At 39.3% G+C, this 15,350-nt stretch overlaps 1 protein-coding gene across 11 annotated transcripts in view; it reads right to left on the reverse strand.

The window, feature by feature from the left end:
- NHSL1 (NHS like 1) overlaps positions 1-15,350 on the reverse strand; it is a 147,261-nt gene that overhangs the window by 19,383 nt on the left and 112,528 nt on the right. For 8 of the 11 annotated variants that reach the window (XM_002747087.6, XM_008995154.5, XM_035296849.3 and 5 more), the window contains exon 4: positions 4,776-4,968. The exons of the other annotated variants lie outside the window; for them this stretch is intronic. In XM_002747087.6, the coding sequence (XP_002747133.2) occupies positions 4,776-4,968 (193 nt within the window). The remainder of the gene's footprint in view (positions 1-4,775; positions 4,969-15,350) is intronic. 11 annotated transcript variants of the gene reach the window in all.

Genomic DNA, 15,350 nt, shown 5'->3' on the forward strand with positions numbered 1-15,350 from the left:
TGAATGGAAACCTTTTCTTCAATCAAAAAGGCTGACAATTTGGATAGACTGTAGTAACTATTCCATGTCACATAGCGATGACAAGATGATGTGACATACAACTATAGTGAAAAATGAAACGCCTTATAATGATAAAGCACTTTTACCACAATGAGACCCAGTAGCACTGCTATAATTAAAGCTGAATTGCTTCTATTTCCCAATTACTTTTAAAAGTTGATCTTAATTCAGACATTTCAGGTGATTTTGCAATCAAACCTGGAATGCCACATCATGGGACTTCTTGTTTTCCTTCCAGAGTGTAGGTGTGTTTCATTAACACACCATGAGAAACCACAAAATAATAAAGTATAGTATATAACGGCATCTGTTATAGATTGGTCTGCTTCAAATTACCTGCCACTTTAAAGTCTTACAGCACTGACCTTTTTGAATGGTTATTTTCCTCAATAAGTTATTTTTAAGTGTACAGACACACACACACACAACTTACAAACTTCTATCATTTTATGCATAAAAGTATAGAAACATTCACTCTTAGCATTACTGACACACATTCAATGTAGGTATGTTGTGGACAATGTAACTTCTATTTTGGTAAGAAAAAATTGGAAATCTTATCTAATCAAAACAAGGAATAAAAGATCTGAATGATCAAAATACATTTCCCCTACAGAGAAACAAACTTAAATAAATGCTTGCAAACTTGCAAATGCTTACAACTTTGTCACTAATGGAGAAAAACAGAAATGTCTGAGAGAAGACCCTTAAATAGCAGAAGGTGCCAATGCTGTGAAAAAATGGGTCACTAAGTCCAATGGCATAAATGGCACACATGAGGGGCAAGTCACAACTGCAGTGGTTTATTAGTTCCCTGCAGCAGAGGAAAAAAACCTCCTTGTATCAAGACATTAAGAACAGAAAAAACATTAATAGACGGGCCAGTGTTGTGGCTCATACCTATAATTCCAGCAGTTTGGAGGGCTGAGGATGGATCACTTGAACTTAAGGGTTCCAGACCAGCCTAAGCAACTTGGTGAAATCCTGTCTCTACAAAAAATACAAAAATAGCATCTGGGTGTGGTGGCATGCACCTGAGGTCCCACCTACTCAGGAGGCTGAGGTGGGAGGATCGCTTGAGCCTGGGAGACAGAGATTGCACTGAGCTGAGATTGCACCACTGCACTCCAGCCTGGGCAACAGAGTGAGACCCCCATCTCCAAAAAAGAAAGAAAAGAAAATTGCATTTAGTCTTCAGTTTTGCTTCCTAGACAAAAACAAAAGATAAAATCATCCAAATTCCAAGAAAATTAAGAAACAAACCATTTGAGGATGAACATCTAAGACACACCCCATTGAAGGCACCAAACACTTGATCTTGCATCATGACCTAAAAAAAGTCTCCTCTACTGGATTATACATTTTTTGAGGGTACAGACTGTGATGCATGTATTTTAACATCCCCTATGGCACTCAGGTAATGTCTGGCACAAAGCAGGTATTCAATAAATATCTGTGAATTTAATCACTGCCTTTAATTGAAAAATGGCATTCATCAGTCATGGTTACTATTTAGAAATAAACTTGGGAAGTCTCTGGGCATACTCTGGCTCTGGAGGCTGCCCAATTCATGAATCGTTCATTGCTCAATTAAACTCTTTTAAATTAAAAAAAAAATAGTAAACTTGGACGGCTCAAACATCAGTACAAACCCAGTTTGTAAAAATTCTTTAAGCATGTTTATCCACTACCCTTATCTTCCAGGTGGAAGAGTTGTTATCCCACATAGCAGATTATAGAACATATTTATATGTACATATTACTTTAAATATTTTTTCCTCTTCAAGTTTTGGAACATGTCTAGTGCCCCCAAGACTATAACTAAAGAGATTAAATCAATTTTCAAGCTAGCAGCTCATGGTGCTAACATTCTACTTCTATGCGTAGCAGGCTGCAATTGCCATTTTTTTTTTTCTATTGAGTCTTACTAGGAAAATCAAACTAGAGGCTCAATGCTCACCCTAACTAATGAGCACATAACAATTCCCTAAAGGAAATTTTGTTTTTAAATATCAAATATCTTCTAGGACTTTAGAAATATATAATTTAAAGAGCAGGGAGCTGTATAACCTATGTCAATTCAACCACTAAAAGTGAACATTTTAAATTTATTGTTTTTTATGCCAGATTAGAAAAACTAATTCTTTAAGAAATATGTGTGCATACATGTGAACAGACAGATGTAGAAAATGGATCAGTAAATATGTGAGTAGGTATTATATTTACTCTTGGCATTTCTGCAAAATGTTAACCACTCAATTAAAAGTAAATTACATTTTGACATAACTCATATTGCTCTTTCTTTATTCACCTTTCGTGTGTAGCATTTTAAAGGTCTCTCTTTAAACTCTAATTCATCTCTACTTAGTCATCAGATAGGATAGAATTAAAGCTCAGAGACATGACACTGTCTTCTGTTGTGACAGCGTAATTCATTGCAAATAATTCTTCATTCCTGAAACTCTAGCTACTCTATTTTAAATCTCATAAGCTCAAGATAATGCATTTCACCTTAATTCCATTAAGGATTGTCATATTTCATAGCACAATCTTCTTATCTTCTAATATTATTTCATAGGCATTTAATTATATATAATGTAATTATATTTCTGCTGCATCTAATCAATCAAATAATGTAATTCATTTTCTTATAGAAAATAAGCAGCCATATATTTCACTGAGCAATAAGCATTATACTTTGTTCTGAAATAGTTATACTTTAAAAAATAATCTTAAAAAAATATGATCTAGGTAGATAACATATTCAGAAAGATCAATAACATTGTTTGCAGAGAAAATGGATTAAAATGGCCTGCTATTCTTTTATGGCTTAAGTAAAATAAATGTGGAAAAAGAGATACTGATTGGAAAACAATTCATGTACTTATTTATTAAATTTCTATGGAATTCAAAGTATGAGTTCTAAATATAATTTCTAAATGTCTGGTAAGGTTTTAAAAAAATCTTCAGTGACTATGAAAATGCTATTAGCCCTCTACAAGCTCACCAATGCCATGGCAAAAAGCTTTCTAAAGCTTTCTAACAGCAGTAGCCTCAGAAGCACAGCAAGGATGCTATGAGTTTCCAGAGTGAATGTTCATGAACTCGTTCTTTTTGGTTACCTAGTTTTATTGTTAGCTTTTGGCCTCAAGGGCCCTGCTTTGTATGAACTGATTATCATTGACCACTACTAGTCATCTGTTTCCATCGAACACACAATTCAATTAACAGTTGAAGCTATTAACTCTTCACCTGTCTATTTTGCACTTTGTACCCTCCCCAAACCACTGACTCATGCTCCTTGTGGGCTATGAAGGTGATGAGGCAGGAAATTGTTAATATCTTTTTATTTTTAGGCAGAGTTTCACTTTTTTTGTCCAGGCTGGAGCACAATGGTGCAATCTCTCGGCTCACTGCAGTCTCCGCCTCCCAGGTTCAAGGGATTCTCCTGCCTCAGACTCCTGAGTAGCTGGGATTACAGGCACGCGCCACCGTGCCCAGCTAATTTTTTGTATTTTTAGTAGAAACGGGGTTTCACCATGTTGACCAGGATGGTCTCGATCTCTTGACCTCGTGATCCACCTGCCTCGGCCTCCCAAAGTGCTGGGATTACAGGCGTGAGCCACCGTGCCCGGCCCGCTAACTTTGTATTTTTAGTAGAGTTGGGGTTTCACCATATTGGCCAGGCCGATCTTGAACTCCTGACCTCAGGTGATCCGCCTGCCTTGGCCACCCAAAGTGCTGGGATTACAGGCAAGAGCCGCTAAAATTGCCCAACCAATTTTGATAACTTTTTAACAGCTCTCCTAAGTTCATCAAAGATCATCTTTGAACTTTATGTGTCTTGTTTTACCTTGTCACAAATAATTACAGGCTGAGTATCGTATTCCGAACTTGAATTTCAGGTTTGGCAATTAATATTTGTATTCCAGCTTAATATAACATATTTTGAAAATTTTACATTCATAAGAAATTTCGCTTAAGTAATGTCTCCTTTTTTCTACTTTAGACAATTTCTAGAAAATCTATCATTCAGAAACATCACAAAATAATTACTTCTTTACTTCTGTAAATATTACGTAACCCAGTTTTTTTTTTTTGAGACGGAGTCTCACTCTGTCACCCAGGTTGGAGTGAAGTGGCCCAAATCCCAGATTCAAGCAATTCAGCCTCCTGAACTGCTGGGACTACAGGCACCCACCAACATGTCTGGCCAACTTTTGTATTTTTAGTAGAGATGGGTTTCACCATATTGGCCAGGCTGCTCAAACTCCTGACCTTGTGATCTGCCCGCTTCGGCCTCCCAAAGTGCTAGGATTACAGGCGTTAGGCACCGCACCCGGCCTTACTTAACCCTTTAGAAGAGAAATATATAATTTTTCTTCATACCTAGGACCACATTTACAAGATGTTTCTGTATAACCAAAGGCTTACTAACAAGCAATTTAATTAAAAGAGACACTCTTAAGATGAATCGTTGGACCACTGAGTTCTTTGACACCAATGTTTGGTGACATAGTCTTCTGACCCAACAAGCAGTAGATACGTTATATGCACCCACATAGGTAGTTTTACTCCTTTCAGTAAACAAAGAGCATGAAGTCAGACCACAGCTATTCATCTCTGATGTAGCAATGAAATGCTAACAGCATATAACAAAAGCTGTAGTCATTCTCCCAAGTACATTCTGAACGTGTCTGCCTGGCAAAGCGTACCAGTTATGTTAATAGGCACCACATCAGCCTGGACTGTTTGGGCTTGCTGTCGCATCTTCTCTTCTGGTGTTGGCAGTGGAAGCGACTTGGTCCAGTTCGTCTGAGTATTAAGGTCGGAGAAGTCATTTGAGGTTGGTGTTTTAGGTCTCCTGATGGAAATAAATCTTTCTTCTTCTGATGAAGAGAGAGAACACTGCAGAGAAAAAAGAAGCAGCAGCCACAGTGTATAAAGAGCTGGCAGAAACATTTTAAAATATATTTCTTATTGTTAAAAAATTAGATTGGTTTAAAGGAAGCCAAAATGATTGGTCGCTTTTAGGAACAGAAGCAGTGGTTTGCTCATCCTCTTGAGTCTGACCCATAATATGCATGATTCACACTGGCCTTAGTCTGTAAATTGTGAGGACTGCAAAAGGTTCTGCTGACCCACAAAATCTTTGAAGTCCTTTCTGCTTTCCCTCTATATACTGTGGTCAGAAAGCTCATGGAATGGCCGGGCACAATAGCTCATGCCAGCACTTTGGGAGGTTGAGGTGGCTGCATCACTTGAGGTCAGGAGTTCAAGATCAGCCTGGCCAACACAGTGAAACCACGTTTCTACTAAAAATAAAAAAAATTAGCTGGGCATGGTGGTGGGCATCTATAATCCCAGCTACTTGAGAGGCTGAGGCAGGAAGATGGCTTGGTGGTTTCAGTGAGCCAAGATCATGTCACTGCATTCCAACCCAGGCAACAGAGTGGAGAATCTGTCTTTAAAAAAAAAAAAGCAAGCTCGTGGATTTAGTTTAACGTTGAAGCCTAGAGACAAATATCATGGCTGTGGCCATCAGTTTCCATTTTTATTAAAATTTAGTTTTGCTCAAAGTAATTTCTAGCCTCAATCTTATTTCCTTAAGGTCTTGACTTCAAGGGACATTTTGAAAATGATAGAGCTACTGTTGTTCAACTATTTCTGCTCTTCTGAAGCCACTTATATGGGAAAAAGCAGTGTGAAATTGTTCAATTATAAGAAGCTGACTAAAAGCCCTGCTCTGCCTTATCAGAATTCTGCAAAAACATTTCTAGCCGTGTTGGTTTTGATATGGATTAATATCCTATCTGTAGAGTCCTTCTTCAGTACCTTTCCTTCCCAGAACTCCTGAAAGAGTGTAAGCAAGAAAGGTGTGTTGGCAAGCATTTTATGATGGACTTCACCCTGGCTCCATGGCAGCTGGTTCTGTGACCAAGACACTCCAAGAAGCCCAAATGAGTGCAGGTGCTTAGGAACACAACAAAATGGGTAATTGACTTTTGTGGGGGAAATGGAGCTTACAATATAAAATAAATATGTAAGAACTGCTCTTTAAGTCTGAAGCATTTAAACGGAACTACCACTTATGAAAATAAAGCTTTTAGAAATAATTTTACTGAAGAATAAAAAGTCAGTGAACCTTCCCAAAGGGAATACCTGTACAACCAGCACTCAGTTCAATACACTCCCCCATCCCAACCACATACTCCCAAATGAGGGCAACTGCTATCGCGACTTCTAATACCACAGTTTTGTTTTGTCTATATTTGAACTTTCTATAAAAGGAATCACACTGTCTGTTTTGTGACATATTTCTTTCATTTAACATTATGTTTCTGAGGATTTATTTATCTTTACAAGGCATGTTCTAACCTTTCTGGATTTAATGCAAGTTTCTAAGAGGCCACAGATGAGAAAAATACAGAAATGCATTGGTTAGAAATTTCAGGCCGGGTGTGGTGGTTCATACCTGTAATCCCAGCACTTTGGGAGGTCAAGGCAGGTGGATTGCCTGAGGTCAGGAGTTCAAGACCAGCCTGACCAACCCATCTCTACTAAAAATAAAAAATTAGCCAGGCGTGGTGGCACATGCCTGTAATCCCAGCTACTCAGGAGGCTGAGGCAGGAGAATCACTCGAATCTGGGAGGTGGAGGTTGCAGTGAGTCAAGATCGCACCATTGCGCTCCCGCCTGGGCAACAAGAGCAAAACTCCATTTCAAAAAAAGAAATTTCAAACATAAAAACACTATCATCACTGTTTACTGCTGCTGCATTCATCTTGTTGCAAAAATCTGTGTTTATTCTACAACTACTAGAGCTCTATAAATCTGAAAAAGACTAGGTAAGAGCTAATGAAAGTAGTTTGATGTTGGGAATAAGGCCCTAGACTAAGAATCCAAAGACCCGAGTCTGTTCCTAACCTTTGATGTTTCCTTTGCTGTAAAATGGGGCCACAGAGCTTATCTCTGTGCATCCAAAGAGGTGCTCTGAGGACCTAATAAGATGATAAATGTGAAAGTGTCTATGACTGTTAAATATCATGGATATAGGCAGGGAACGGTGGTTCACGCCTATAATCCCTGCACTTTGGGAGGCAGAAGCGGGCGGATCACAAGGTTGAGACTATCCTGGCCAACATGGTGAAACTCTGTCTCTTCTAAAATACAAAAAAATTAGCTGGGCATGGTGGCACGTGCCTCCATAATCTCAGCTACTCAGGAGGCTGAGGCAGGAGAATTACTTGAACCCAGGAGGTGAAGGATGCAGTGAGCCGAGATCGCACCATTGCACTCCAGCCTGGCAACAAAGCAAGACTCATTCTCTCTCTCTCTCTCTCTCTCACACACACACACACACACACACACTCAATCATGGATGTGAAGGTGGTACTGATATAAATATGACTTTAGAAAAGCAAAGTCACGAATTGACAAGTACTTATTTTTTTCTTTTACCACAAGGAGACTAACAATAATAAAGGCAGGTGATCATCCAGTTTCTTTTCCACCTAAGGACAATATTTGTAATAAAATGGACAAATACACTCCATTTATAAACTGAGCATGTTACTGGTGTCTTATAATACTAAATTGTACTATATCCGTTGATATTTGATCTGATTCTGGTTAAAAGGGTTAAAACTCACACAGATCCTTAAAGATAATCAAAGAGGTTTTTGAGCAAGCAGCAGCTATGCCACACTAATGTAAATCAATTACTTCCAGCGTTTTCGGGGTCGTGACACTTGTTAAATTTGATTTATAATACATATTCTCTACCCGTAAGATGCAGACATGCACACACATGCGCACGCACACACACACATATACACTAAAATTAATGTCACTGAAGAATTTCATGGCAGTTTGTATAAAGGCCACATGTCTGAGGTTGAATCTCAAGCTAGTAAATTAGAGGATTATTCCAATTTCCTGATACATGTGCATACATATAATTTTTCAGGCAACCTTGAATTACAGTATAAATTTTGATGGTAATACGAAGCAAATCCTAACCAGACAGGTTTAAAAGAAAGAAAAGTAAAGGTTTCAGACTACAGCTCTCTATGCCCTGTAGTGAGGGCTCACTTTTCCACGTGATGTCTGCCGTGGGAGCCGGAGGAAGCACTGTCTACCGTTTGTAAGCATCTCAATGGTGCTCATCAGCCCCACTAACCTACTTTTCTTCTAGTTGACTGATAGTGTCAGAATCGACAACTCTCATAATGAAACGGCACTTCCCCATAGGGACAATCACCAGGGATCACTCCAACATGACAACTGACAAAGAGAACCCATTTTGTAAAGTGCTCCTTTCTCTTACAAGAAAATTTCCCAGACAAGCAGGGCACAGATAAAGTTATATGTAAATGTGACTGTGAAACAGTACCGCAATCTACTAAAGGATATAAAACACCAGGATGGATGACTTCCAGGATGATGTGACTCCCATTCCTCCCAGTGTGTATAAACACAGCAGGGGCACAGAAAAATCTCCCGTATCTCAGTGGCAGAACACAACATGATTAGCCTGTTAAGATGGACATGGTAACACTGGCCTCTTAACTATCTCTATTTTCCTGCCCTTGTTGACCATCCTCCCCTGCTCTTCCTCTTCTAATAGTCTATTCTCAACATGGTAGGGAAAAGGATCTTTTCAGAAATGTAAGTCAGATCATGTCGCTCCTTTGTTCAAACCCTCCAAAGTCGTTAATGTGACCTCTAAGACCCTACATGATCTACCAGCTGGCCACTGTTATCTCCCTAACTGCATTTCCTACTCTTCTTTCTCATATTTATTCTACTCCAGCCACACCATCCTCCACGCTGTACCTTGTACGTTCCATGGGCATTTCTGCCTCAGGGCCTTTGCACTTGCTGTTCCCACAGCCTGAAATCCTCCTCCCATAGACATCCACACAGACAGCCCCTTCGTTTCCTTTGGGTCCCCTTAAGAGTCTTCTTTTGTTGGGTCTCACCTATTGATCCTATTCAGTTTTAACTTCTTTCTAATATTTTGTATCCTCTTTCCCTGCTCTCTTTTTTCCTCTTTAGTACATATAACTAGTACATATATATTTTGTGAATCTTGTCTCTCCGACAAGAATATAAGTTCCATGAGGCTTCAAATCAGAATTGCATAGAAGGTTATTTCAGAATTTGAGCTTCAGAAGGGCCACCATTTAGTAACTGACAGCTATATGCCTTGCCCTGGGTGCAGGCTTTATAGAACTTATCTCACTTAATCTTCACAGTATTTGCCTTGTTTAATAAATACGGAAGTGGAGATTCAAAGGAGTAAATTAACTTGACTTTTGGAAAGTTCACAAGAGGGCAGCTGAGATCAGGAGCCAGAACTGACTCCAAAGTCTCTCCTGTGAAACAGTATAAAATAACAAGGTTGCGGCAATATTTACAATAAATTACTAGGTCTTCTGGTCTCAGAACAAAATCTCCCTTTTTATCTATAAATAAGAACAAAACCTTTTGAAAATCTATACAAGTAAAAAAACAGTGTGTACCAGCATCTTGGCACTGTCATTTACCAGCTGTATGTTTTGATCAACTCAACCTCCCCACATACAGAACAGAATGACCCAAGTAGCTTTCAAATGCTTCATGTTAAGAAATCCCTCAATATAGGGTGACTTTCAAAAAAAAATTGAGTTCGGCCGGGCACAGTGGCTCACACCTATAATCCCAGCACTTTGGGAGGCCGAGGCGGGTGGATCACGAGGTCAAGAGATCAAGACCATCCTGGTCAACAAGGTGAAACCCCATCTCTACTAAAAATACAAAAATTAGCTGGGCATGGTGGTGCGCACCTGTAGGCCCGGCTACTCGGGAGGCTAAAGCAGGAGAATTGCTTGAACCCAGGAGGCGGAGGTTGTGGTGAGCCGAGATCACGCCATTGCACTCCAGTCTGGGTAACAACAGCGAAACCCCGTCTCAAAAAAAAAAAAAAAAAAAAAAAATTGAGTTGAAGATTGCTTTATTCTCGGAACTTGAATGCAGTTTTGGATCTGTCAATTGGTCAGTAATGTTCACCAATACCTCATATCCTGGTCCTGGAAGGAATGGAGAGTCACAAATGAAACGTAAGCCATGATTCCTTGTGTCACATTGCTTCATTTAGAAAGGGAGAAAACAGGCACCACCGACAGTTACTTTGTAGTTTTGGATGCTGGAAGACCTGCATTTTAGAGCCTGCTAGGTCCTACCTGGAAATCAGACAAGCTCTCACCAGATAGACAGTGTGGGGCCTGGAATAGGGTCTCTTTCCCATATAGTCTCATATGAAATATGCTCTCTTTCTCAGAACAGTGAACTGATCCAAAAGTGGGATTAACTAAGAAACACAAATTAGTTCAGTCTTTTTTGTTTTGATTTGTTTATAAAAGTTAGAAAACAGAATTATAGCCAGAGCTAAACTTAGTACTCATTTAGAATTATTACATGAAAATGGAGAACAGATGAAACTATATAGAACACTATTTAAAAAGACACCAACATACATTCCAGTCCTTTTTGGAAGACACTTAGTCTTTGATGCTCTTCCTCCTAGAATTAAATCTCTTGTGTTGACTCTTGGTTTTTAAGATCCTTAATAGTTTCATAAGGTGCCAAAGCGTCTGCAGCCTTTTTTGCTATGTCCTTCTGCCTTTAGCAGACTTAGATATGAGAGACCCTGACTTATTTCTGTTTTCTGTGCATTTCGTTTTTTTTTTCCTCCTGGTGTCAACAACAACAGAAAAAGTGGGGGGTAGTGGAAATAAACCCACATGGAAGCACAGTTCATGGTTCATCCAGCAGCTTCATAATGGCTTACGGGTGACTTCCACACCCATATTATTAAGTCACTTTAATTGTTCATTTTTTTTTTTTTCATTTGAGACGGAGTCTCACTCTGTCCCCCAGGCAGGAGTATAGTGCAGTGGCATGATCTCAGCTCACTGCATCCTCTGCCTCTTGAGTTCAAGCAATTCTCCTGCTTCAGCCTCCCAAGTAGCTGGGATGACAGGCATGCACCACTATGCGAGGCTAATTTTTGTATTTTTAGTAGAGTTGGGGTTTTGCCACATTGGCCAGGCTGGTCTTAAACTCTTGACCTCAGGTGATCCACCTGCCTCAGCCTCCAAAGTGTTGGGATTACAGATGTGAGTCCCAGTGCCTAGCCTCATTGTTCATTCTTTCGTATGTATTATATTAGTCCCTTTACCTCAAATCTAATTGCTTTATCAAGAGCTCTAAACTTTCTTTTTCTGTTATTTTTGAGATGAGGTCTGGCTCTTTTGCCCAGGCCAGAGTGCAGCAGAGCGATTATAGATCATGGCAGCCTCAGGCTTCTGGGCTCAAGCCATCCTCCTGCCTCGGCCTCCAAAGTGCTGAGATTACAGGTCTGAACCACTGCACCAGGCCCTAAGAGCTCTAAACTTTCTTATCACACAGCGAATTAAAATATTTTGCATCTTTTTTGTTTTTTTGAGACGGAGTTTTGCTCTTGTTTACTCAGGCTGGAATGCAATGGCGCGATCTCGGCTCACTGCAACCTCTGCCTCCTGGGTTCAGGCAATTCTCCTGCCTCAACCTCCTGAGTAGCTGGGATTACAGGCAGGCATCACCATGCCCAGCTAATTTTTTGTATTTTTAGTAGAGATGGGGTTTAACCATGTTGACCAGGATGGTCTCAATCTCTTGACCTCGTGATCCACCCGCCTCGGCCTCCCAAAGTGAATATTTTGCATCTTAACTGTCCCATATGAAGTGATCCTTTCCTCAAATTAATGAAAATACTTAATTGGAACATATATGTCTTATTTGTAATCATATATTGGTATAACAAATTATGTATAAAAATTATATAACATCATGAATATTCAAGAGCTTACTACCCAACCCATGACCTAAAATATTACTAATAAACTGCATCTCATGCCCCTATCCCATCTCCCTACTTCCCCAGAGGTGACCACTAGACTGAATTTTGTGTTTATAATTACTCTTGGTATATGTGTGCATGTATGTGTGTCTGTGCATAAATTTGCTTTGACTTTTATAAAAATACTATTATTCTCTTTGTGTTTTTGTCATACTATTATCTCTCTAAGACACAGCCATGTGGTTGTGTGAAACTACATTTCATTCATCTCACTGGGGTATACATTTCACTCCAGTACTACATTTATATATTCATTTTTTTAACTGATGGTCAATTGGGTTGTAAAAGATGCTCTTCGTATTACCTCAACAATGCAAAACTCCCCATAAGAGAATGGTTAGGAGGAAGGGGCTGTGGCAAGAGCTCTATTCCATACACTCATTACTAGAAGGAAAACATGAGCTCTGGAGTCTAGGTTTAAATCCTGGTTTTGCTTTGAGGGGTGACAGATGTGTTCACTATCTTGATTATGGTAATGGTCTCCTGTGTGTATTCATATGTCAAAATGTATTAAGTTATATACTTTAAATATGTATAGATTATTTTATGTAAGTTATACTTCAATAAATGTGTTTTAAAAAAGAAAGATCTTGTTTCAGTACTTAAAAGTTATGTGATCTTAGGCAAGTGATCTAATCTCTCCAAGATACAGTTTTCTCATCCATGATATGGGCATAATCAAAGCTACCTTGCATGGTTGCAATATATACTGAATATATTCGCATCTAGCACTGAGCACTGTCCCTGGTGCCTGAGCCTTTCCATGTGCCAGGTGCTTGGCATCATACTGGAAACACAGAGATCAACAAGATAGGGATGCTGCCCATTAATCTGGAAGAGAAGGCAGGTATGAATAGACCCTGATTATAGAGTAGTGGGATGTAAATAGCAAGAGAAACTGGAACAGGTCACTAGAGACACTCTCGCTGGATTGCAGGCAAAAAGGCCTGGGAATGACAGACCCCAATTTTCTTATTTTTGCCTGCTATGGCATAGAGTAAGAAGGTGCCATAACTGTAGAGCAGTGAGCAGTAAGAAATTCATTTGTGTTTCTACAGTGTCCTGAAATTAAGAGACCCAGTAACACATGATTGCACACAGAGTAATCACTTCTAGACTGTAAGCCACCCTAGGCCAAGAACGGAATCCATATACTGAGACCAAGTAGCACTTAAAAACCTTTTCGAGGGGAAGAAAAAATTGAGTGTACCAGACAAGTCAAAGAGGAATAAGAGAGGACACAATCAGGCATAATGAGGAGGAACTGGGTAATTTAGTCATCTTGCCCTTTTGCTTAACCAGCATGGTGCAGTGAAAAGAAAGGAGCTCCAAGGAGCCCGCGTTCGCACGCTCCCTGGTGCTTTTGGGCTATGTGATCTTGAGAAAGCCATTTCATGTTTCTGAGGCTCCATTTTCAGATTAATTATTTAATATTTTACTATAATGATTGGGGGAGTAACCAAAGTTTTATAAAACAGACACTGTCTATTGAATCATTTTCTTTGAAGTGTGGTTTGAAATACCAAGCAGCTATTAAAATAATCTGTTCCATGGGGCTTCTTATGGAAAATAAGATCTAATTTGTAAAAAAGTTCTATATTTTAACGTGTTCCATGATGAACAAGTTAGCAATAGCATAATCACTGTAGTTCTACATACAGATAACCTGTAAAGGCATGACAATCAGAAATTTGTCAGTAGCTGCTGATACCTCTCAAATTTATTGCCTTGGGCAGGAAATTCTATGTGGGTGGAACAAAAGACATGATGTTTGGGAGAGTGGCCACATTTTTATAAAAACAGACAGTGTCTATTGAATCATTTTCTTTGAAGTATGGTTTGAAATACCAAGCAGCTTAATAATACTCATCATCACCATCTGGGCACCTGCTATGAGCCAGGCACTGTGCTAGGGGGTTTCACAAGCATTAATTTACTTCAGCCTCACACCAATTCTCCAAGACAGGTAGAGTAAGTAATTTTATCAAAACCAGACACTTTGAGAGTTAAAGGGGGTGCAATTAATAATTACTCAGAATAACAGCTATAAACCAGAGCTATCCTAAGCAAACCAGAACATGCGGCTTATATCTCTTTACAGTTGAGGAAATTGAACCTCGCAGACGAAAGAAACTTATCCAAGGCCACTGAGCTCTGCCAGGTGGAAAAGCTGCCCCAAACCAACACTCTCAAGCACCATGTTACATAAGCCCCCTGTGTTTACAGGTATGGCAGCAAGGTTACTACCTTTTCTTCAAAGTCTTCCTTTGACTTAAATATTTCTTACCAACAAAGCCTAAAACAGAAGCTGACATGCCAGTTCAAAGAGTAACAGGAAATAGGGAAATTTCTATCTCTATCACTACTGTTAAAGCCAACTGTTGACTGCCAAAAATGCATCTCTTTAGGGGTGAATTTTATCCAAGAGATTGCATAACTCATGGTTGCTATCTTTTCTGCTGCGACAATGGGCACTCTTTGAATGTTTCTCAGATTCAGTGAACATACCATCAAATATGACCTCCAATAATGACAGGTGGAAAAATTCCTTGTCAACTCAGAGTAAGTATGAGTAAGTATTTTGGCACTGATAACTGACCTCCCTTCAAATGCAAGAACCTTTTTGGCGGTTTAGTCGGTATATGCTGAAAACTGAAAAGACAAAAAAGTCAGAAATAGAACACAAAGCAATGGCATACTCTTTCATTTCAGAGTTGAAGAAAAAGGTATTTTCTGGAATTTCCTTCTTCTTCTTCCTTTATTTAGTTTTTTGAGACAGAGTCTCACTCACTGTTGCCCAGACTGGAGTGCAGTGGCACAATCTCAACTCACTGCAACCTCCACCTCCCAGATTCAAGCAATTTTCTTGCCTCAGCCTGAGTAGCTGGGACTACAGATGCATGCTACCATGTCCAGCTAATTTGTATTTTTTTTTTTTAAATTTTTATAATTTAAAACAGGGGAAAGTGCAAGAAACAGGGTTTCACCATGTTAACCAGGCTGGTCTGGAACTCCTGACTTCAAGTGATCCACCCACCTCAGCCTCCCAAAGTGCTGAGATTACAGGCATGCAGCAGCACACCTGGCTTATTTTCTGGAATTTCTAGAAAAATGCTTTGCCAATAGCACTTTTTTTCCCATGCATCATACTTATATTTAGATGATAAGCATAACATATACAATTGGAAATATTTCAAACAATGTTCTTCTTGCTACACTATATTCCCACTTTGAACATCAAAGATATGTGTGGATCTCATTAGCAAAACACCTTTCTTCATACCACAATACAGAGTCCTACATGGTGTTTCACATTAGGATACTGAAGATAATTACTCTAGAACAA

Source organism: Callithrix jacchus, chromosome 4 (assembly GCF_049354715.1).
Source record: "Callithrix jacchus isolate 240 chromosome 4, calJac240_pri, whole genome shotgun sequence".
In the NCBI taxonomy this organism is placed as follows: Eukaryota; Metazoa; Chordata; class Mammalia; order Primates; family Cebidae; genus Callithrix; species Callithrix jacchus.